Consider the following 24,407-nt stretch of genomic DNA (forward strand, 5'->3'; position numbering starts at 1 on the left):
GCATGGGCCCAGACCTAAACACACGTCTGCCTTAAGATCTCTGGCTATACAGCTCTCTACTTACACAATGCTCTGAAGCATCTCTTTCCATCAATTTTGTTAATGTACTACTTGACTTTCCCTTCTCGACTGAGAACTCCTTGAAAGCAGACATCATCCAAGAGGGCCTGATTTAGAGTGGGTACTCAGTGGTTGTGGAATGAATGCACGATGTACTCAGGGAGTGGCTGTGCCACGCATCTTCCCTTGCTTACTTCTAGGGAAGGATCACAGACCCCTTCCTCATCTCACAGGTTCTTCTCTACAGCTGGCTCATCAGTCTCTTAGGCACATCCTCAGTCTTGGTCACCCCAACTTCCCCATTTCGCTGTTGTCATCGCCAGCACAATCTCTGTCTGATTACCTCCTCTCCTCAGGCAACCCTTTCCATTACCCCAATATCTGCTCTCTCTTCCTTTCCCTGTCTCCTCCACTTGGCTTGTGATCTTTGACAATCTTGCTTTGCCCCTCCCTTTTGTTTTAAGTCAGTTCAAATTTTTGGTAAACTGTAAAAGAATTAGTTGCAAACAAAACATTTTTTTTTTCCTTACTTACTGGAATAATCACCTCAAGCTGCCCCATTGTTCATTACAAACACTCTTTCCCCCAGGGATTACAACTTATTCATGACAGTATTTTTTTTTTTAAATTTTGCTCTTGTTTTGGTTTAGGTTCAAAGTTGTGCTGGTCAGAGAGGCGATGCATTGGCAACTTTCCCGGATTTAGCTCACTTCTTATGCAAAGAGGGAGGCAGCAAAGTAGATGGTGTGGTTCATCTCCCAATCCTCTCACACCACTCTCTGCCTTTGAAGCATTTCTAATCTGCTTAACTGATGAAAATGACAGAGAGAAAATATTTAGACAATAGTATAAGCCAGTCCATGAGATAAAACTGTCTGAACTTAAACCGTTTTCTCACAAGCTCTGAATTGCTGCAAAACCTTCTTAGCGTGAGGTCACTCTATGCAAGTGTAGTTTTGCATGTAGCTGTTCTTTTATTGTGTCATTTTCAGGTATTGCTCTCCCAGCTCCTATTATATTATGAACTCCACAAGGATCAGGATCTTGTCTTCTCCTTCGTCTGTGTAATTTCATGGTGCCCAGAATAGGTCTGCATAGATCGGACACTTGGTGAATGACGCTGATGGACAGATAGTTACTGCATCCTGAAGTGACTCAGTTCTGGGTGTGCTCTGGCTACAGAACTACAGGAGAGCTGGAGGGCTCCTAGTTTGGCATTCTCCATAGCTCCTCAGACACTCTTGTGCCTTTGGGTAGCCTTACTAATGAAACTGACTTCCAGGGGGTAATTCTGCAGTCACAGATCTTGATTTTCTTCTCATTCCAAGAAGCATTATTCTTCTGTGTCTTCACGAGCTCCACCCCTCAGGGGAGTAACAGCAGTAGATTGGTTATGCTAAACATCCCACCTCAGGGATTCGATTTTGATTTTTCCACAGCAACCCAGTCATTTATATAGTCAAGATAGACTCATCTTGAAACTTCACAAAGCCATTTAATTTTTTTTTAAGTCATAACTCTAGATAATTTGTATCTGTGTTTCCAGTCCTCTCTTGAATTCCCAGGGAATACTCTGTGAAGCAGGAAACTCAGGTGCATACCCTTTGTCACTGTGTGTTTTGCTTTTCCTCACCCAAAATACTAATACTGTGGAGCTAAGCAACCAATATTGGAGAGTGTTGATGTTTTGTTTGCATTTACTCTTTTCAACCATAAAGCTGAGGTGGGCAAGGCAGGCACACAAATAAACACAGAACAATTTTAGGGATGTCGGAAGAATGTGACATGGGCCATTATTCTTTTTGTCCTTCAGTCTCTAGACCTGTGGAAAAGACATTGTGTTTGGGACCTGCCCCATCAGCCTCTCAGCTCTGCAATATCCCTTGCTCTACAGACTGTATAGTATCTTCCTGGTCAGCCTGGGGCCTGTGTGTCCATGAGAACTGCCACGATCCTCAGGGGAGAAAAGGTGAGTGCCCTGTTTGCGTGTGCTTCATTTATTTCCAGTGTACACACATTTATTCTGGTAGCTAAGTAGCTGATTAAGCCTGCTTAAGACAGTATTTGTTTGTAAAATTTAGATAACTGGCTCAAGCCTGATAGCATTCAGTTATTAGGGAGGCCACTGGGGATGTTTCTGTAGAGCACAGAATCTGACCTTGATTGACCTTCCAATTGGCTCATGGCTGGTGAAGTAACTATTACTCAAAAATGGTAGAACTTATTGTTTCCTATATGTATGGTTACACTGAGGATATTAGACCTGATTTCTGTAAACACATCAGGAAACAACTGTTTTGCTATCTCCCTTTATTTTCAGATTTCCACATGCTGGATTTGATGTTATATTTTGGATTTTTACGAGGGGCATTTATGTATGTTGTTTACTTTTTGATGTTTTCCTCAGGCTTAACATGAATTCTTCAAACTTTATGCGCTTGTTGAATTTTATAGACCTCTGGAGTCTTGTTTTCTTTAGTTGGCTGCTATAGACACATCTCTATCTTCATAAGTTCTTTTTTTGGTGACATCTTGACTTCTCTTTCATTGACACTTCAGTTTGTATTGATATTATCTTCCCTTAAATGGCAGTGCTAAAAAGAAATATTCTCTTTACTGAGAGAAATGAGATCCAAGGACATTCCAGAAGTTAGGTTGTGTTTGCTAATCACTAATCCTAGTTATCACATGCAAAGAAAAAATACAAAGCCAAGCACTTGATGCACCAAAACTGGTGCTCTCAGCTTAATTCTGCATCCACTTGAAAACTCACATTTCAGGGCCGGCCTGGTGGCGAAGCACTTAAGTTTGCACATTCTGCTTCTCAGTGGCCTGGGGTTTGCCGATTCGGATCCTGAGTGTGGACATGGCACTGGTTGGGAAAAGCCATGCTGTGGTAGGCGTCCCACGTATAAAATAGAGGAAGATGGGGGGCTGGCCCCGTGGCTGAGTGGTTAAGTTCGCGCGCTCCGCTGCAGGCGGCCCAGTGTTTCGTTGGTTCGAATCCTGGGCGCGGACATGGCACTGCTCATCAGACCACGCTGAGGCAGCATCCCACATGCCACAACTAGAAGGACCCACAACGAAGAATATACAACTATGTACCGGGGGGGGGCTTTGGGGAGAAAAAGGAAAAAATAAAATCTTTAAAAAAAAAAAAAAATAGAGGAAGATGGGCATGGATGTTGGCTCAGGGCCAGTCTTCCTCCACAAAAAGAGGAAGATTGGCAGTAGTTAGCTCAGGGCTAATCTTCCTCAAAAAAAAAAAAAAAAAAGAAAACTCACATTTCAGAATTCCCCAGAATGCACACATGCACACATGTGCATGCCCAGTTTCACACACTCACATCCCTGGACTTTTCTCTTTATTCTGATTCTTTTGTTCTAAGGCAGAAGAGGAGGATGTGCGTTGAATCTAGGGCAGGAAGAAGCTGACTTTAATTTTTTTATCAAACAATTGAAATCTGAAATCTGGATTTCAATGGAACCTGGAGCAAGTGGGGGGTATAGGAGGGGTATAGCTCATGCTACTCATTTATTAGACATGTTACTAGATTATTCCCCAAGCCTCTTCAGCTTATGTGTACAAATAAGTCCCCATTAATACTAATACCCATAATTTGTGGTCTTGTGATCCACACATGTATAATTGGACCCTTTAAATCTCTTGTAGTTGCATATGTGACTCGTCAGGGTGACTTATGTGTTATTAGAACCAGTCCTCTTATGTTCAACCTGTGCCAATCTGTTTTAAGTTTGCTGTCTAGTCATTTGAGGTCACACTTAGGCTCCCCCAGCTGCTGTGGCCATGGCTGTCCGTATTGGCACAACTTTCCTGCATTGAACACTGAATTCCTTTGCTTTCAAAGCTGTAGAACCCACACCAGGCCAAATAGGCCTTATCTTATTTGGGACAGTTTTGGCAAGAAGTGACAGAAACCCAATTTAAACTGGCATAAGCTTAAAGAAGGGAATTTATTAGCTCATCTAGCTAAAAATTGAAAGGAAGGTAGGGCCGCACACAAAAGTATCAATGAGGTCAACAGGTCTCAGTCTGTCTCATTCGTTCTCTTTCTGTTTACAATCTTCTGTTTCTACAATCTTCTATTCTATTGTGTTCTCTTTCCACTTGCAATTTTCTCTCTCCATCTCTTAGTTCTCCTTCTCTCTGTATTAGATTCAGTTTAGGGCAGACCTTCTCTATGAAGTAGAGACCAGCGTTACTTTTCTCTTTTTTTTCAACTGTTAAATTTTGCATATCCGTCTTGTTAGTAGATTTAGTTCCAGTTAGCATCTGCCTTTCAGTGATTATTCATGTCCCAGGCTGATGGATTACAAGGCAACAACAAATTTCTGTAATGTTTTGATTTGAAACATCTATTTCTTAAAGTTTGTTAACAAAAATTCTAGTATGAGATGTTGTTCTAAATCATTTCAGTAATATAGTTAATTGTTTTCTGTTTCTTTGGAGGAAATATTCAAGCATTATTTTATCCAACTAACATTTGATTTAAAACAAAACAAAAAATTAGGCACCCCTAATCTCATCCTAATAATCTAACCTCAAGTGCATAAAACTGTTTATGATTTCAGTAGGGCAGATCGTGAATGTCTTTCAATATATCTAAGCTTTCAGAGACAAGTTAACCTCAACACGGTCTGCAAATCACAAATTGGAGAATGAAGCTAAAAATTCTGTTTCCTTGATTCTTAGATCCACTCTTTTTTACATGTTTTAGGTTTCTAGATCTGTGTCACAAGATCAATAAGTATGTTTTATGTAGAGGTATTTTTTTCTCCAAAATATTGTAATAAAATCAACACGGTATCTTATAAAAGATGATATCTTATTTTTTATGGTCAGCTTTTTCAAGCTCTATTGAGATATAATTTCCAGCTTTATTGACATATAACATTGTGTGGTTTTAAGGTACACAGTGTGGTGATTTGATATACATATGTATATGGTGAAGTATTTACCACAATAAGGTTAATTAACACATCCGTCACTTCACCTAGTTACCTTTTGTGTGTGTGTGTGTGTGTGTGATGAGAGCTTTACTCACTGTAAAGATCTACTCTCCCTGTACCACGTGTTCATTGCAGCGTTCTTCACAACAGTCAAGACGTGGAAACAACCTAAGTGTCTGTCAATTGATGAATGGATAAAGAAAATGTGATAAATGTATATATGTATCCCATTATATATATATATATATATATATAATTTCAATATATAATTCCATTATAAATATATATAAATATTATATGGAACATTATATATATTTATAATATATTATTATATTAGTAGTATTTATATATTACATATAATATTATATAATATATATAATGGAATATTATTCAGCCATAAAAAGGAAATTCTGCCATTTGTGACAACATAGATGAACCTTGAGGGCACTATACAAAATGAAATAAGTCAGAGAAAGACAAATAATGGATGATCACACTTATATATGGATTCTAAAAACTCCTGGTAACAAAGAGTAGAGTAATGGTTGCCAGGGGCTAGAGGGTGGGGAAAATGGGCAGATATCAATCACACGGTACGAACTTCCAATTATATGATGAATAAGTTCTGAGAATCTAATGTGCAGTGTGGTGACTACAGTTAACAATACTGTATTGTATACTTGAAGAGAAGTAAATCTTAAAAATTCTCACCACAAGAAAAAGAGATAATTTTCATTTTAGATAGCAGATAAAATAGAAAGAAATGTCTTTATTAATAGTTCCAGAAAGATTCTTGCAATTGAATCTCATTGGCTGCTTTGTGTCATGTGCTCATCCCTGACCCAGTTACTCTGAGGGATGTGGGGCTGAAGTAGCCAGGTTCTAGGCATGTGACCACCACTGAAGGGACAGCTCCATCTAAGCATCACAGATTGAGAGTAGGGGAGGGGCGACTCCCTCAAGGAAATGTGAGGTGCTGATACTACAAAAGGTAGAAGCGATGCTGGGGTCAGACTTAGTAGATATTTATTAAATGCTTTGTCCTCTTTATTCTGTGCCATAGACCCCCTACAGCAATTCAGAGAATGTTCCTTTTCCTAATTCTCTGCTGCAATTTTTCTCACTTGAGCCAAATTTTCACAAAACCCTTTGTGAAAAACTGCTTTCAACTTTTATTTCAGTCTTCCTTTTCTACATAACTCAGAACTAGTCCATGGAATTTAGCTGGGAAACTCACAACATTCCACCTCCTCCATTTGCCCCATTTGTCCAGGATGCTTTTATCTCCAAACTTTCTTCATTGGCCCCTATACCCCTATTGTATAAGTCAACTCTTGAAAATACACCCTAGTTCAACATTCACTGGATATCACCTCTTGTGGGATGAATTGTGCCCTCTGAAAAGATGTGTTCAATCCTAATCCCCAGTACGTGTGAATATGACCTTATCTGAAAATAGAGTTAATGCAGATGTAATGAAGTTAAGATGAGGTCTTATTGGATTGGGGTCAGCCCTGTTCTAATAACTGATGCCTTATACAAAGAGGGGAGTTTGGACCCAGAGATACACCAGAGGAGAGTGCCATGTGAAGATACAGAGACACAGAAGACACAAGGAGAAGGCCATGTGAAGACAGAGGCAGATGTTAGAGTAGTGCCTCTGCGAGCCAAGGAATGCCAAGGATTTCCTACAACCACTGAGGCTAGGAGAGCAACATGGAGGCGACCCTTCCCTAGAGCCTTCAGGGGTGCATGGGTCTACTGACTCCTTGATTTGGGGCCTCTAGCCTCCAGAACTGTGAGACAATACATTTCTGTTGCTTTAGCTCACCCAGAGTGTGGTACTTTGTTTTGGGAGCCCTGGGAAACCAATATACTGCCCAAATTTGCAGCAGCATTTAGGCTCAGCAAGGATACAACACTTAATAAAATGCCAAAACTAAAGTGTAGAGAAGTAAAGCAATTTGTCCTAAATCCCATAGAGATTTAATAATGGCCAAGCCAACATGAAGAACCTGGGTTCCTGTCTTCTCAGTCTAGTGCCGTTTCAAACACTAGGCTTCCTTAGTGATTTCCTCTAAAAGCCTAAAGAAAGGGATAAGTCCAGCCCTGGGGTTTGCAGAGAAGTTCTCTGCCCATGTGCACATTGGCTAATGGGAACCATTAACCTTGAGGGGCAATCATAGAGCTGATGTAGGAGATAAGACCTCAGGTATGAGATGCATTTTAGCACCAGTGTATTGCCTTTGGAAGGAGAGGGAAAGTAGATTGCAGTTGTGTGAGAAAAAGGAGGGTGTACCAAGAATAGCTTGAGAGCACCCAGTAACTGGGATGTGTGTTTTTGCCCCAAACAATAAATTTTTCAAAGAGAGGCTCAGCCTCTGGGGCTGAAGGAAAGGGCGGAGACAGAAGAACTTCTTACCTGAATTGTTACCACAGCCTCTTGCAGAGTTTAGGGGCATGCTGGGATTGATGAGAATTAGTCTGTTTTATAGGGCCCATACTGGGGCTAAATGACCTGTTCTGGGCACTAAGCAGGCACAGACAGGAGAGAGTGTAAGCTGCACTGATTGTCATTCAGGTCCAGGAGTTTGCTGTTTTATAAACGCTTCCCTAGAGCAGAGAGAATTTTGATTTTTAAGGTCTTGTTAAAGCCTGCCAAGACCACCTGCCTGTAATCCCTTTTGGGAAGAATAACGAATGGGGTTTTCCCTCTAGGGAAGTAGTTCTGTGCCTACAAGGAGTCTAAGCATGCTGTGATGACAGTAAGTAATCTTCTTGTTCTTTCTACTGACTCCTGAGCATGAAGTCCAAGATCCTCTCCATCTCGGGCTGTCTCATGGTCCTGCCATGGGTCCAGCCAGAGTCACTCACTGGTGCCAACTAAATGCAGTTTAGAATTCCATGGAGGCTGGAGTACACAGGCTAATGCATTAAACATCACCGAACTCTGGGCTGTAAACTGGAGTGTTTAGCTTCACATTTGAATTCCCTACCCTAAAGAATGCAGTGAACCTCCAAGCAGAAATCTAGGATATTCATACTTTCCTAGATGTTTTATATATATATTTGTACAAGTTGGAGAATTTGAGGAAAAAACAAGCAAACAACAATAGCAAGAAAATAAATGAGGGAAGTTGGAGATAATTACTTTTGTCTCCTCACTGGTCTTTGTCCCAGTCACTGTGTTACTGCTTTGGCATGTTCCTTTTTTTCATATTAAAAAAAACAACAACAGTAGGAAAGGGTGGGAAAGCAATAAATGTTCTATTATCTAATAGAAAAAATTAGTTATTGCAGAAATTATCTTCATATGGCTGTTATTCTTAGGCTAACACCTTTCAATCAGAAATCATCTAAGGCTCGTGGCTGTCAGCCATTCACAGTACGTTAGAAAACCAGCCGTTGTATCCAGTCTTCACACCTTCCATCAGGTCTGTGACAGGTGGACAAGGGAACAGTACTCGGCAGGTTGGTACTTGTCAAGTGAAGCTGGGATGCCTTTCAGGGGAATTTAAATTGGATCAGGTTTCAGCATTCATTGCTTTATCTTTGATACACTCCCAGAGAGTTATAATTAGAGATATATGAAAGAGAAATAACCTTGGTTGAACTCTACACATAGGTGTAATGCATTTTTAAAAATTCTTTTGGATACATAGGCATACATTTGTATGACATCCTTGTCCTTTTCAGACATATTATAGAAAGGCACTCTTGCTCACAGAAGTTGTTCTAAAGAGCAACTAATGGAGTCTTGCTGATACAATGTCACAATTGATGACTCCTTCAGGGTAGGAGTTTAGGAATTCCTTCCCTTCTCCAATACAATATCCCCTCCTTCCCCAGTCGTCATGCCTAAAGTCCTAAAAATCCCCATGGGAAAAGGCATTTGCAACTGAGAAGCCACGGCTATCTTTACAAAGATAGTCTTTTATTCTCTGAAACAAATCAATTTAGATAACACTCTAAAATAAGAAAATAGTGACATATTTTAGATCTTATATAACAATAATGGGGAAAATTTCCATTTTCCATCCTTGCCTGCTCGATAGATGTACCTTTAATGAGAAGTCTAGAAAATCATTTTGCTTTGTCACAGATACAGTAATCCCCCCTTTATCCAAGGGGAATATCTTCCAACAGCCCCAGTGGATGCCTGAAACTGCGGATAGTGCTGAACCCCATATATACCACATTGTTTCCTATGTATACATACCTATAATAAAGTTTAATTTATAAATTAGGCTCAGTAAGAGACTAAGAACAAAAACGATTAATAAAATAGAATAATTATAAGAATATACTGTAATAAAAGTTATTGCAGATCTTAGCAACCTCAGCATACGATTTTTTTCTTGCCTTATTAAGTTGAGAACTTTCACCTTTCACTTGAAGGAAGCCCTTTATGGCTTCTCTTTGGCATATCTTAATTGCCAGTATCACTACTCTTGCATTTTGGGGCCATTATTAAGTAAAATAAGTGTTACTTGAACACAAGAACTGCCATACCACCACAGTCTCTCTGATAACTGAGATGGCTACTAAGTGACTAACAGGTGGGTAGCAGTGTATACAGCGTGGATACACTGGACAATGGGATGTTCCACATCCCAGGTGGGATGGAGTGAGACAGCAAGAGATTCCATTACACTACACAGAACAGTGCACAATTTAAAACCTATGAAGTTTTTATTTTTAGAATTTTCCATTTAATACAGGCATACCTTGAAGATATTGCGTGTTTGGTCCAGACCTCTGCAATAAAGCAAATATCTCAATAAAGCAAGTCACATGAATGTTTTGGTTTCCCAGTGCATATAAAAGTTATGTTTACACTATACTGTAGTCTATGTGTACACGATAGTATTATGTCTAAAAAAATGTACATACCTTAAAAAATACTTTATTGCTAAAAAATGCTAACCGTCATCTGAGCCTTCAGCCCTGACAGACTTGTTCGACACATGATTACCACAAACCTTCAATTTGTAAAAAACGCAGTATCTGCAAAGCACAGTAAAGAGAAGCACAATAAAACGAGGTCTGCCTGTATTTTAAGACCGCGGTTGGCCATGGGCAACTGAAACCACGGGAAGTGAAACTGCAGATAAGGGGTGGCTACAGTAATACATACGCTAATAGTTTTTTCTTTTTCTTTTTATCTGTGTCTGTGTGTGTTGGGGCTGGTGGGGGCCATGCCTACTTCTCATTCTAAGCATTGGGAGTTCTCGTGCTCACGGTTACCTTATCATTCTTTCTTCTTATTTTCTATATTCACAACAGGGTGTAAGTAATGAAACTATAAAATGTTACCCCCTGCAGGAATAGTGGTCAATTTCTAGAGAGTTGGAATCAGAGATTCAGTCTGCTCAGGTCCTTTGACTCAGAGTTTTTACCCAATGTCCAAGGCTGCCAGAGATGAGGAGCAAAAGGAATGCTTAAGATGGAATAAGTGTCTGTCATCTGTGGTCAACCTGCTGGCTCTGCTTCAAGCCTGTCCCAGTGGAGTTGGTGGAGGGACACAGTGTTGGCCCTGGATAGCTGCATGGAAGCTCACGTGGACACTTTGGGCCACTAGAACATGAAGAAATACAGTCGTCAGACCTGGATTTACCCTCCTGAGCTTCCTTAAACTTTCCCATGGCTTCAATTAAAGAACATTAACCCTTCTACCGTTTGTGCTTCTTTCCTTTTCTCTCCCTGACCCACGATTTGCTGTTTCCTAATGATCGCCAGTAAAATATACACTAAACCAGTAAAATATATACGAAATCCTTGGGCCCATAGAAAAAAATAAAACCCTACAAATATTAGTTTCACTAAAGGTGAACTGAATTTGTGGTCAGGAAGTGATTATTATAACTCTTTGCTATCCAGTGGCTGAAATTCCACTATCTAATCTGTGTACCTTTAGTTTAAGGAGCTGATCCGTGGTACCTTTAGATTCACTGCATTAAGCGGGGCAAGAACACATCCTGCGCAAGAGCTGACTTGAATCCTTTCTTGTAAGGAGGTAATGGCTCAGAAAGACCTCGGCTGAATTTCATACATATTCATTTAATCAGTAACGTGCCTTTGCAGAAGTAATAAAGTATCTTCTAGCTTTAGTTTTCACATATGTAAAATGAGAATAGTAACTGATGAAATAGTTTTGAGGATTTACTAATTTGGGGTAATATAAGTAAAGTGGCTGTCACAGTGTTGGTATAGGATCGGTGATTAATTAATGCATGTGCCTTTTTTCCCTTTTTGGAGTATATGCTCTGTGAAGATTTGATTTATGTTTTCTCTTCCTTCTGTGGCTTCCCTCAGTACATTACAGTGATCTACATATGGCAGTTAATGTTTACCGAATGATGCTATCTGATTAATATGGAATTTAGGAAAGGAAGGTAAGTGGTTGTTTGGCCCCAGCCACTGTGGACTTGGCAGTTGTGTATCTTTCAGAACAGAAGCACCTGGGGGAAGCCTGCTGTCTATTACAGGCATGAGCACCAGAGTGTGCTTAAAGTTAAGTGCTCACAAGAGAATCCAAGGTTTTTGTTTTATGCTGAGCTTGTGCTGTGACTTGATCCTAGTTAGAGTCAGGACAAGGGCACCACAAATGAAAGACTGAGAGAATTTATTGACTGAGGAGATGTAATCTATAGATTTATGGTGAGACGGATGCAACTTGATTTACAGAGGAAAACTGCACATGCCCCTCAATGGCATTAAGCTCTTGGTAATAGGACACCCAGAATTCCTCAGTAAAGACTGCGAAGTTTTTGAGCAGGTTGTCAAACAATGTAAATCATGGAGAACCGTACCGTGTCCTGCTCAAAGATATAAACTAAACACCCACAAACATAAGACAATAAATAAGCAGCACACGGGCATTCCGTGTAAGGATAGAGGTCATCCAAGTCGTGTGGCGGCAAGGGTTCAGAGGTCATTACGGTTGGATGTTCATTAAGTGTAGTTTAGAAGTGTGTGTGTTTCCTGCATCTTTTCTCAAGGTGGCCCAGGAAGGGAGCTGAGCCCTTCAACAGGTTCTATTATGACTAAGTAATGATATAGACTTGGAGGTAGGAAGCAGGGCAGAAGCCATCTATTGTTTTAATCACCCTTGATCTTAATATTTTCAATGCCTTGAGAACGTGGTGTCTGATTGACTGAATGATGCCTTCCCACAGGTGGCTGATCCTTATGTAAGAGTCTAAGAGCCTCTTTTAAAGGGAGGTCATTGATTAACCCAAGCCCAAGAAAACCCAAATAAGACACTTATGACTTTTTATCTAAAATACTTGCCCAGCTCTGCAATATTCTAAGGAAGCTCGGCTCCCTCTTGTGGCTTAAAACCATGTGTCAGTTTGTTCTGCCTCCTTGGCTGTGCTATTTAGGAGGAACCAGTCTTTTGCCCACTACACCTTGAGCTTTCTAACTTTTCATTTTGTACTATTGGTGGGAAAATAGGCATGGCCCTGGCAAAACTGGGAGAGAGATATACCTGGCTTTTTTTACCTCTCGTGCTCCCTAACTTGTCCTTCTCTCCTCCTCTTGTAGGAAGAGTGGTGAGGTATCTAACTCTCATTCTTGGAATGCTCTCTATCTTCCTATCAAAGTATGTTATTTCTTTTACTTACCCCAAGGAATAAATGAATAATAATTACTTAAAATGTTACCATGCAATCAGATTGGTTTCATTAAAAAAAAGGAATTAAAAGAATTAAATCTGTTGGTTGAATTTGCAATATTAAAGAATGGAATATAAAATATGAGATCCATGGAAGGTAGGCATAGCCTTTAGAAGTGATATATCATGAGGGTCAGCAATTGAAAACTCAGACTGAAGGGTTTTATCTAGTTCTCACTCACTTTTTTTTTAAATGTAAATTAGTTTCCATCATTAAAAACAGGGAGATTTCGTATAATAATAAAACATAACTTGGATTTCTTGCTTCTTAAACCAGACTGAAAGATTTGACAACAGGGAGTCCACATTCCCTCAGGGCGACAGTCAATGGAATCTGCATAATAGCCAATCGTTTTAGAGCAAGCACACATTCTCCATTTAGCCACAGAACTCACCCCTCCCAACAGTCCATAGTTAACCCATTTCCCTCAATTTGTACCTGCTTGACTCCTATGACATTAAAATTGTGACTGTGTAAGCTTATAACATGTAAGGTCCATTTATATTCTAATTATGGGTGGTCTTTGGGCCCTAGTCTCACAGTTCATTTTTTTTTTTAACTGAATAATAGTCCAGACACCCACATCTGTCCAGTGTGGGGAGTACAGTCCAAAGATACTGTCTTCACAAGGCAGGCTGACCTGGAGATCTCAGGGCACGAAGCTGTGAATGTCCAGGCACCATAGATATGCTGACATATAGATGTATTTCGACTTAATACACAGTAATGAGAATGTCAAAAGCAACAGCAAAAACAAAACCTGAATTTTTCTATGTTTAGGCTATTTCTGTAAGTCTTTATTTATTTTTACTGGTTTATTGATACCATTAGACATATGCTGCTTATTATCCTTCTGATTATGTCTAGTCTCTCCTGCTCCTAGGTTGTAAACTCTTGGAAGACAGATTTCCTGCTCTAGTTCTTTCCGTTTCTTTCCCTTCCTTTTCTTATCCTCCTATTCTCCACAAAATAAAACACATCATAATAATACATGCTTTAGAGCTATAGCTATTCAAATAAAAGTTTTATCTCTTTCCTAGCTACTGTTCCTTTTCCTTTGCTGGATGAGGATGGAATCCTGTGGAACTTTTGCTTTTTCTCTTTCTAGGCTTTAGAATGAGACAGCGCCATGTCCTCATGGAATCCACAGGGCCTGCAGGGCGTTGCCCTCATTTGGTGGAATCTGTTCCCTGTGAGGATCCAATGTGTTATCGATGGCTGGCATCTGAAGGGATCTGTATCCCTGATCATGGAAAATGTGGCCTGGGACATCGCATCCTGAAGGCTGTCTGCCAGAATGACCAAGGTATGATGCCAAGAAACACAAGGACTGTTAAGTCATATCTGCCAGATGGCTCATCACCACTCTCCACCAGGTCATTTTCACAAGGGAGGGAAACATGGTCCTTCCTATCCTTGAATATTTGTGTTTAAGTCAAGTGACACATTGCTGCACACAAGCTGGCTTGATTTAATATGGGGCCACATACTCCATGACAAAAGAACACTATTTCATTATGCCTAAATGCAATACAGTGAACCTAGAGATTTCTCTGGAGTTTTTAATTTATCAATACAAATAGAATACAGAAATCCTCTGGGTAGTCTTCAACTTATCAGTGCAAAATAAGTTTTACTTGCCTCTTTTGAAGTGGATATGTAACATGCTTTTATATATTATTAACAAATACTATCTTGTAAAGATTCTAGGGCTGCAACTCCCTCCAAGTTAAAAAGAAAAAAAATACTAAGCTATATCTTTTCATTTATGTAACATTAGACCAGAATCAGTTCTAGACATAAGACAACATTTCTAAAGAACTGCTTTTAAATATAAGTTGTCAAGATTTACAAAACTATTAACAATGGTGTCTTTCCTTCATCACCACGCTTTTAGTATAATGGTTGTTTGAAATGAAATATGATTTAGAAAATATGTAAGTCACATGAAAATCAGAAAGTGACATTTAAAACTATCCTACAGTTAAAAAAATTCAGTCTCTTGGAAGAATATGGAGTGTGTCTGTTAATCAGCTCTATCATGAGAAGTCCCATTTCTAATGCTCTTGGTGTGTGGACTGAGATGTTTTGAAATATGAAGTGAAGTCAGTCACAGAATGGAAGGAAATTACAAAGTGGATTCATAATGGATATTAACGTCCACACAGGATGACCTTCAGCAATGCATTTTCCTGTTTTCTTCCTTCCTTTCTCCCCTCTCCTTTCTCTCTCTCAGCCTTTCTCCCCTTTCCTCTCTCACTTCCTTCTTTCTTTCCTCCTCTCCATCCTTCCTTCCTTCTTTTTTTAATCACTGACTGCCCAAATCAGACATTTTATCAAATTATGTAGTTGGTTACCTCACAAAACCAGGTGGTTGTTTAATTAAATAGAGAGTGACGACAGATTATATTAGCTATAGTCTTTTTTGACTAAGTAGTTAAAACAAATATTGACTTTTCATATTATCAAATACTTTTTGAATTGTGGTAACATATATGCAGCTTATTAACCGAGGTAAATAAAATCACTTTTGTAATGCTTCTCTTTGAATTCAGGAAGAGTAATATAGTGGTTTAAAACCTGGGCTCTATAGTCAGACAGGTTGGAATTTCAAGTCTGCTACTCATCTGCTAGATGATCTCAGGAAAATTATGTAACTGTGAAGGCATCTTTCTTTCAGCTGTAAAGTGGAGATAATAAAACTTCCCTCTCACTCTCAGGTTGTGAGAGTTATGTTAGTTGTGTAAAAGTGATTAGTTAAGTGCCTGGCTCAGAACCATTCAAAATACGCTGTAAGCTTATTTTGCTTACAATGCCCATTTATTACTGGGTTCTGTCCTGGGGGAATTATGCAGAAAGCAGTCTTTTATAAACTGAAAATAAGAATGAGTATTAGAATAACCATACTACTTCTTCCTCCCAACCTCCAGCTGTGTAAACAAGAAGATAATTTGGTTGAGACCCAATGACAGATGACTGTCATGCTTTGTCATCTCCTAGCAGGTATTGGAGGCCTGACAAACCTGATATATTATGTCCATAGGCCTGGGCATTTCTCACAATTTGTCCTCTGTCTTCTTCAATATTGCAGAGTGTGATATTCTGATTTATAAACAGAAGTATATATTTGGTCTTTGTCCCCATTTAGGGGCCAGAGCTCCTAAAACCCTTGGAATTCCTGAGTGATAAGAGCAATGGGAGCATTTTTTGTTATAATATTTCCTCTCTTGTCCTCAGTTCTTGAAATTACTTTCATAGAGGTGAAATGGGTATCTTGTTATTCATAGCAAGCCCCTTTTCACCACAACTGGGTTTATGTTAATGAGATGACTTTTGGAAATCTCCTAAGGATGAGGCTGGTTGCCAAGGGAACCAAGCATGAATAAAGGGTTGGGACTTTCAGTCCCACTCCCTGATTTCTGGGGAGGGGAAAGGGGCTGGAGGTTAAATTAATCACCGATGGCCAATGATTTAATCAATCATGCCTATGTAATGGAGCCTCCATGAAGGACAGGGTTCAGAGAGCTTCTGGGTTGGCGAATACATGAAGATTTTGGGAGAGAAGTACATGGAAGCTCTGCGCTCTTTCCCCACAGGTTGCCCTTTATATATCTTCCATCTGGCTTTCTTGTGTTATATCCTTTCATAATAAACTGTTAATCTAGTAAGTTAAATGGATTCCCTGAGTTCTGTGAATTGCTCTAGCAAATTAATCAAACCCAAGGAGGGAGTCATGGGTGATGAGGATTTTAGGCTGGTTACTTTTAAAACTGCAGATGAGAAGCAGGCTCAGAGGACTGGAATTTGCTTGCTCTTTGAGAGATATTTGCATTTGTGAAGGAAGGGGGGATGACCTTGTAGGGACCTGAAATTGGCCACCCCAGGATATGTCTCTTTGGCATTGGGATTGTTTGGGGCTGATTGCTTTTGATAAACTGGGACAGGGAAGGAAGCTCTAAGGAATGGAACTTGCCCTTGTTGGGACACATTTACATTTGTAAGGTAAATCTCTATCTGTAAAAGGTGCCTCCCTCTCTGTACCAGGAAGAAGAAGAGAGATGACCTTGTCCCTAGAAACTCTTAATGGGGAAGGCAAGAACTTAAGTTGGTTGCTGCCTGGCAATCTCTTGTAACTGATTTAGGGTGGTGGCTTCTGACCTTTAGTTAATACGATTTGATTCTTGTCTAAAAGTCATGGGATCACCCAACTACCAGACCCCACCTGCACTGATACCATTTTAACTTTTTTTCATGTTCTTTCCTTTGTCTTGTAAAGAGATGACTCACATACCCATGCCTTATAAAATTAGCTCTAACCCTCAACTCGCAGCAGCAGCAGCTCTGCCTGCCCATGGGTCCTGTCCCCATGCCCGCGGCAGCAGCAGCTCCCCATGCCAGCAGAAGCTCTGACTGCCCATGGGTCCTGTCCCCATGCTATTCCATTCTCTAAATAAAAGAGCACTACTGCCAGATCTTAAGCGTCTAAGAAATCTTTCTTTCGACTCCTTGGCTCACCGACCCCACATCAATGGGAACCTCTGATTTATAGTCAGTTGCTCAGAAGTACAGTTAACCACCTGGACTTGTGATTGGCATCCTGAATTGGAAGGGGTCGTTGGAACCTCCAGTTTGTAGCTGGTCAGTCAGAAGCACAGGTAACCTAGGCTTGCAATTGGCATCTGAAGTGGAGGGTGGTCTTGTGGGACTGAGCCCTTTACCTACGGAATCTGATGTTCTTCCTGGATAGATGGTGTCAGAGTTAAGTTGAGTGGTATGATACCCAGTTGATGTTGGAGAATTGCACTTTGAAATTGAGTGCAGAACCCTTTTTACAGAAATATCAACTTTACCATTTTACAGCAGTTCTAGAATTTTATCGCTTATTCCTTTGAAATAACTAATTTTCAGCATCGACCTACAATCTCAATTTCTGTGGGGAGAAGTAAGAATTCCTGCTGGTTCCTATCAGTTCTATGAAGTCTTTGTGGTTTTTAAATACCTGGATGACTCCTTCCTCATTTGTGAGGCAATGGCCACAGTCATGGTTACGAGAACAGGCTGACCTCCTGATAGCGGAAGCAGTCTTTTGTCCAGTGAGAAATTGAAAATGTGCTCTGGTTGCACTTGTCTCAGTTGAGCTTCTGTGAGATTCCGGATGATTGATGATAGAAGTTTGGCAGAGAAGTGCTCCTGTTTGACTCTCCACATATTACCATTGTCTTTCCGTAGCTGCAGGAATTGATGGAACTGTTGACGCTCATTTAAATGCTTGGAGAGAAAAAATGGTTGAGATATTTAATCAGTCTCCTGTGATTTTCTTTCCTTGTAACATTTGGTAGTTTTCTTTTCATCACTCTGAGTTTATTAATTGTTTCATAGGCCTTTTATTCCAGAATTTATTCAGAGCTAAGTGGATGAGAGCAAGAAAATGTCTTCTTTTTGATTAAACAAACAAACAAATGAACTCATGTTAGATCTTATCCAGTTTGAGGCTTGCTATGATTTGCAAGGTAACTTGCTTTACCTCTTATTTTTAGCTTGTCCATATTAACTCCCTCCAGGTATCCCATTTACCAAAGGGACGTTCAGCATCCTTGCAAAATATTTACATCCCCTTCAGGTTGTGGAGCCAAGAGATTTCCATGTAGCTGTGATCAAGATTCCATAGGACTCTTCATAGTGTCTTGTTGGGCATTACTCATACCACTAGGAAGACATATTTCCTCCCCAGAAGTTCGTTCAGACTATATGTTAGCTTGGAAACTTCAAAAATACACAATCTATGTCACATTAAAGCCAGGAAGTAACTGGAAATAGCAATGTGATTTACCTAAAACTTTGGGTTAGTTTCAGGATGTGACCTACTTTGGACTGTCTAAGAGCCAAGGCATCATCTATGAATTTTTATAGCTATCTCTGAAGATAGGCTTTGACTCATTCTCTACTTTGATTTATTACTGTTACTGTCCAATCAGTCTCACTAAAGTTCCTGATTTCTCACCCAGTCTGTGATAGTAGCAAACAATTTGTTAGTCAGTAATATTTATTTTCAGGAAGAAAATTGTATAATAGATTACGTGAATGTGTATTCTGATTTGGAATCTGATTTCCACTACTTTGATTGGTGGATCAGCTTTGATTTCTTTCTTTTGTACAACATCTTATCATTAGCAGGGTCAATAGAAATCTACTGAGTATAGAAACTAGAACTCTACCTAGTTTTTTCTTATCTCATTGACAAGTACATTTCCAACATTTCACAGTGGGCATTTGAAAGTAAATGGAGTGTGATGCAAACTGAAAGCCCAACGTATTTCTCCCTTAGATTATCAAGTTAATTTACTGTGTTTTAAACTTTGTTTCTCCAACATGTAACTGGTTTGTTGTTGCTCAGTTTCGTTGACAATTGATGAAGGTTTACTGCTGTGTGACATCTTCCCAGAGAAGGTTGGGAAAATCCCCGTAATACCAGGGCAGTGGACAGCATTCCTAGCAGCTGGGAAGTGACCACTACTTATCTCTTTCATGGGTTCATAATACACAATGGGCAGATGACACTATAGGGTCATTGGATAAATGCCAGCCTGCCTACTGGAGCTGTCAGACCCTGAGTACTCACCACATTGCTTTGCTCCATAGCTTGCCAAATAAGCTGTCTTGAGAAACAAAAACAATGTCTGTATGTTTCAGCAACCATCTCTATTCAGAGATAATGCAGCGTACATTCCGCACTTGTTGAAAGCAAATACCCACGCGGGTAAAGAGTATAATACATCAGGAAGAACAAAGTTCTCGTGTTGACAGGTACATGAAATTAGTCTCCTGGTGTCGCTGCAAGGCTCCTTTGCATACAAGGTTTCTTATTTTTCACAGTTGCACTGGACCTTCCCCATGCAAATATTTTCCTTAAGTGGTATGTATATTTGCACAGAAAGCATGAGGAATGATTTCTGATCATTAACCTGACTTTGCTTTTCATTTTAGAGGCATTTTTCTTTGAGTTCTTGCCTTCCATTGTTAACCTTGAACAATCCAAAAATGTGATCTTTAATCTTGGCTAAAATGACAAGTGCTTGTAAGCTTTAACACCATAAGTACCTTTTCTAGGATGACTTTAATTGGTGGAAAGCATGCTAGAGTAATCATTTACCTGAGTTAGGTTAAAATGTTAATTTTTTAAAAAAAAATCTATGATTGGAATTGGAAGCTTTGCTTTGTTTTGTTTTTTTATCTTGAAGACTCAAGAAATATTCTTTGGCTCACTTGTGAGAATAAGGTCAAACGCCATTTGGATAAGAAGTTATTTATCAGAATATTTTGTGACTCACCAGAATTCTAAATAGAACTGCTTTTGTGTTCTCAAGTCATTGTTTTCTAAACCCTTTGATCGTGCTGTATCTCGTGTTGCTCAATGAGTGATGCTTTACTTCTCCTCTGTATATTTTTTCCCTTTTCTTACAAAATTTTCTAACTGCAATTTCAGCACAATGTTTATTTTCTTCTATTTTAGGAAGGACGAGGGATAGATTATTCATCAGGTATTTCTTTGCCACACAAGTATATTCCTGCAGTGAATCAACCTATTAAAGGGACAATACAAATTGGGGCCACTATGGAGAACACAGAGCCTCTAAAATAAATTTCAACTGTGAATATTCAAAAAGTTTTGGGCAGTGGCACCTTAGTTGAAATAAGTTTGCAGTTTATTAAGATGTGCATTTTGAAAGGGATAATAGTAATTGGAATATATCTTTTTTTAAACTTTCTTCTTAGACTATTATTATTTTTTTATATGTTTCTATTTTGAGTTGGAAAAAAACACAGTTACCTTTGCATAAGGTTTGGGAATCTTAGAACTATATTGCTACATATTCAGAGGAATCAAAACAGAGGAGAATAAACATGGACATACATTTAATATTTCTGATGCAAATTCAGAGAAATGGCTTTTTGGCGTAGTCACACTTAACACACATACTGTTGTTTCCTTCCCAGATTCCCTTGGCCATCCGTTTCTGTGCATGTCAGCCTGAAATTCCAACTGATGCCACCTGCATCTCTTTGCCCGAGGAGTTTCTCTGGCCACTGGAGCCTTCTTTGCTCTCATATGCAATCAGAAGAGCCAGGGAACTAGCAATCCCAGGGAGCAGCCTTCAACCAGTGATTGAGAGTTGGTATATAAATACCTGCTCCTTTGCCCCTCAGATGGAATAACCTTGAAGTGTGTGCTCTCCATTGTGTCCTAGAGTTCCCAGTGAGATGAAGCTCCACTTACTCATAGTGGTGACTTATTTCATCACTCATCCTTGATCAGCCTCCTTCCCTTTCTATCCCCCTCACTCTTGCACTGATTCCCTGATGTTACTCCCCAATAAATACTTACCCAAGAATCTTTGTTACAGAGTTTGGTTATGGTACAACTCAAACCAAGACAAGAATAGTTGGAAAGGTGTTTAATGGATCCACTCCTAGAGAAGATGCAAGATCCAATTCAAATCACACCATATTGATAATATTTAAAGAATGACCTTCCAAGGAAAAAATGACATAGTCTCTCATAAGAGCTCATTCAATATTTTGAGCAACCCTCACTATTTATCAATTATTTGGTATTATCTGAAGGGCTTCAATATACAGCTTTTGTCCTCCCTTTGAAAATGTAAAAAACATTATTGAACCCCCTTTCCTTCCCAGTGAGGCAATGCCAGTAACTTAGACCTCCTCCTGAGTCTTGTTTTCCAACAATCAAGTAATTTTATAACTCTCATGGGAGGACTAGTTTATTCATATTTTCATTTTGCAGTGGATTCCAGAGTGTATTGGATTTTTTCTAAATATGAACAAGAAAAACAGACTTCTTTTGGATATTAAGAGGATTATTTGCGTGGGAAAATTGAGCCTGAAGTGTTTGGGGAATGTGTTGCTTTATGTTCTTTGTTCTGGATCAGTGGTTCTAAAGTGACAGTGCATATCAGAATCACCTGGAGGGGTTATAAAAACACAAAATTCTGGGGCTGGCCCGGTGGTGCAGTGGTTAGGTTCACACGTTCCACTTTGATGGCCTGGGATTCGCCGGTTCAGATCCTGGGTGTGGACATGGCACCGCTTGTCAAGCCATGCTGTGGTAGGTGTCCCACATATAAAGTAGAGGAAGATGGGCATGGATGTTAACTCAGGGCTAATCTTCCTAAAATAAAATAAAATAAAACATAAAATTCTGACCCCTACTGCAGAGTTTCTGATTCAGTGGGTCTAGGATGAGGCTCAAGAATTTGTATTTCTAACAAGTTCCTAGGCAATGCTGGTGGTGCTGATCCAAGGACCATACTTTGAAAAACATTGTTCAAGGCAGAAGGGGGCCTAGGGCAGCCTCATAATGTGAGTGTGTAACACAGGTAGGCTAGAACAGTGAAAGGCATGTTTTACAGTTAGTCGGAACCAACAGTAGTATTGATTCTAATCTGTTGTTTCTTGTTTCCTGCTGGGGAAGTTATTTTTGAAATCCATGAAATATATTACTGTCTTTCCAAAAGCAAGCAGTGAGTAAATATTCTTTTATTTTTTTATTGTTACCTAGATGGATTACCAAAGAATCAAATAGTGGAAAGCAATAGTGTACTCTTGCAGAAACAGAAGACACATAGCTTGTGAGATGAGTTATTTAGATTTAGAGGAGAGAATTTTCGTTTTCAGCAAGCTATCTTTTTCAGACCACCAACTGGTAGCAGTTTGGTGTCACTGTTCTTGCTGAAGGAAGTGTGGTGATGACAAATAGGTTGTATTAAATTTTGAAATGAACCTGACATTGCAGTTGAAAGTGCCAATAAGATCAGGCTGCTATTCACACTACAGGAATCAGACTGCAAAGGAGATTCAATGTGAGAGTTCCTGCAGCCAAGTCCCTCATTTCCTTTCATTTAGATGGCTCGCAGTGAAATTAAAGGTGAAACTCTAATAATATTTGGCAGTGAGGGAATCCAAAAGAGGAAAATAGAGTCTTGTTCTAATCAGAGTTTTCCCATCCATGTTGGATGAGAAGGTGGGGAGTACATGTAAACTGGTGAATCAATTTAAATGCTAGGGAGAGAGGAACTGCAATGCAGTTTTAAAAATATTTACTGTATGTTTTCTGATGATAAACAGGTATTGTATTTTGAATTACTTCCTCTTTCCACCCTGTTACATACTAGATATTGCGAAATAGCTTGTGTCTTTTTTTCTCTTTTACCGAGGTACCTAAAGAAATGACTATATTCACATCACGACCCCACTAGTATTTCACAATCAGATGAAATATGGTCTGATTTTTTCAGATTTATAATATTTAGAAATAGCGTAGAGTAAATTGCTTCCTGAGTGTGCCTATATTTCTCATAGAAAGACTCTCTCCTTTTTCTCTGTCTTCTGAAATTCTCACTGGGCAATCCACTTTCTGTTCCCATTCCATATGATTCAGAAAGCAAAATAAATTGTAGATTGCGCTGATACTTCAGAATGTAGTTCATGTGATTAAATGGTCAACCCAGCCTTTCAGTAGGAATTAATGTGAGATTGTCACCTTCCTATTACTTTCAACTTCCTGGGCGTGGTCTGAGTTTCTTTACTCTGTTGTGAATTCCACTAGTATTACTAACGAGGATTAGTTGTAGTGTTAGTTATGGGGATATAATGTTATTTTCTACTTCAGAAATGCATTTCAAAGTGGTATTTGGCTGTTTTATATGGCCTTTGGCTGGTTACTGCTAACATAGCATCTCCTTACTTTTCCCTGTCTGTAGATAAAGGGACATTAAAGAACATGGATTAAAACACATTTCTAGTATGATGAAGTAATTTTCACTGATAAGATAGCCAAAATGACTAGATTAGGAAAGGCAGTCAGAGGCTTACCTGTGCTGTACCCATTTGAGTGTTTTTAGGAAAATGTAGTGAAGTAAAACTCTCCTGGAAAGGCTCATCCATCCCACATGAAATCAATTAAAAGAAAATTTTACGTAGACTTAAGAACTTTTTGTACTCATCAATTAAAATAACTTATACATATACTTTATCTAATTGATATGATTCACAATTAAGAATTCATAGTGTGTAGCCCTTTGTGCTGTTGTAGCCATGCCATACTTATTGACTTGAGTGTCTGCTATGCACAAAGAACTATATGATTTTTCATAGAGAGGTACTTAAGAAGTAGAACTCAGAAACAGTTTAGAGAAATCATACATTTTATTTCAAAGAAACATGAACTGAAAGAAAAAGTATTTTGAAATTAATTTAGGGGTATCTTAAGACCAGGATACTTCTCTTACTCCATAGGTAGGTTTCAATCAACAACAGGCATATGTATAGTTCACAATAAGTACTACTCCTACTGGTTACCTCTGTGGTAATTTGCCGCACAGTCACTATCATGTTGTTCCCCTGCTTGAGCTGCTCATCCTCCTCTTCTTCCTTTGGCTAATTAATTATTACATATCCTTTAAAAACTTGGATTAATGTCCTTCAGGAGACCATCCTTCCACTCCTACTCCACCTCTTTTTGTTTTTCACTTTCCTTTTTTTGCAAAAGATTAACCCTGAGCTAATATCTGCTGCCAATCCTCCTCTGTTTTGGTGAGGAAGACTGGCCTTGAACTAACATCCGTGCCCATCTTCCTCTACTTATATTTGGGATGCCTGCCACAGCATGGCTTGACGGGC

The 24,407-nt window shown here is 39.3% G+C and overlaps 1 protein-coding gene across 1 annotated transcript in view; it reads left to right on the forward strand.

Moving 5' to 3' along the window:
* LOC124233816 (thrombospondin type-1 domain-containing protein 7B) overlaps positions 1–24,407 on the forward strand; it is a 674,290-nt gene that overhangs the window by 233,231 nt on the left and 416,652 nt on the right. Inside the window, exons 5-6 of the mRNA XM_046651040.1 lie at positions 1,874–2,029; positions 13,819–14,016. Coding sequence (XP_046506996.1) covers positions 1,874–2,029; positions 13,819–14,016 — 354 coding nt within the window. The remainder of the gene's footprint in view (positions 1–1,873; positions 2,030–13,818; positions 14,017–24,407) is intronic.

This window comes from Equus quagga, unplaced genomic scaffold (assembly GCF_021613505.1).
Source record: "Equus quagga isolate Etosha38 unplaced genomic scaffold, UCLA_HA_Equagga_1.0 251_RagTag, whole genome shotgun sequence".
Classification (NCBI taxonomy): Eukaryota; Metazoa; Chordata; class Mammalia; order Perissodactyla; family Equidae; genus Equus; species Equus quagga.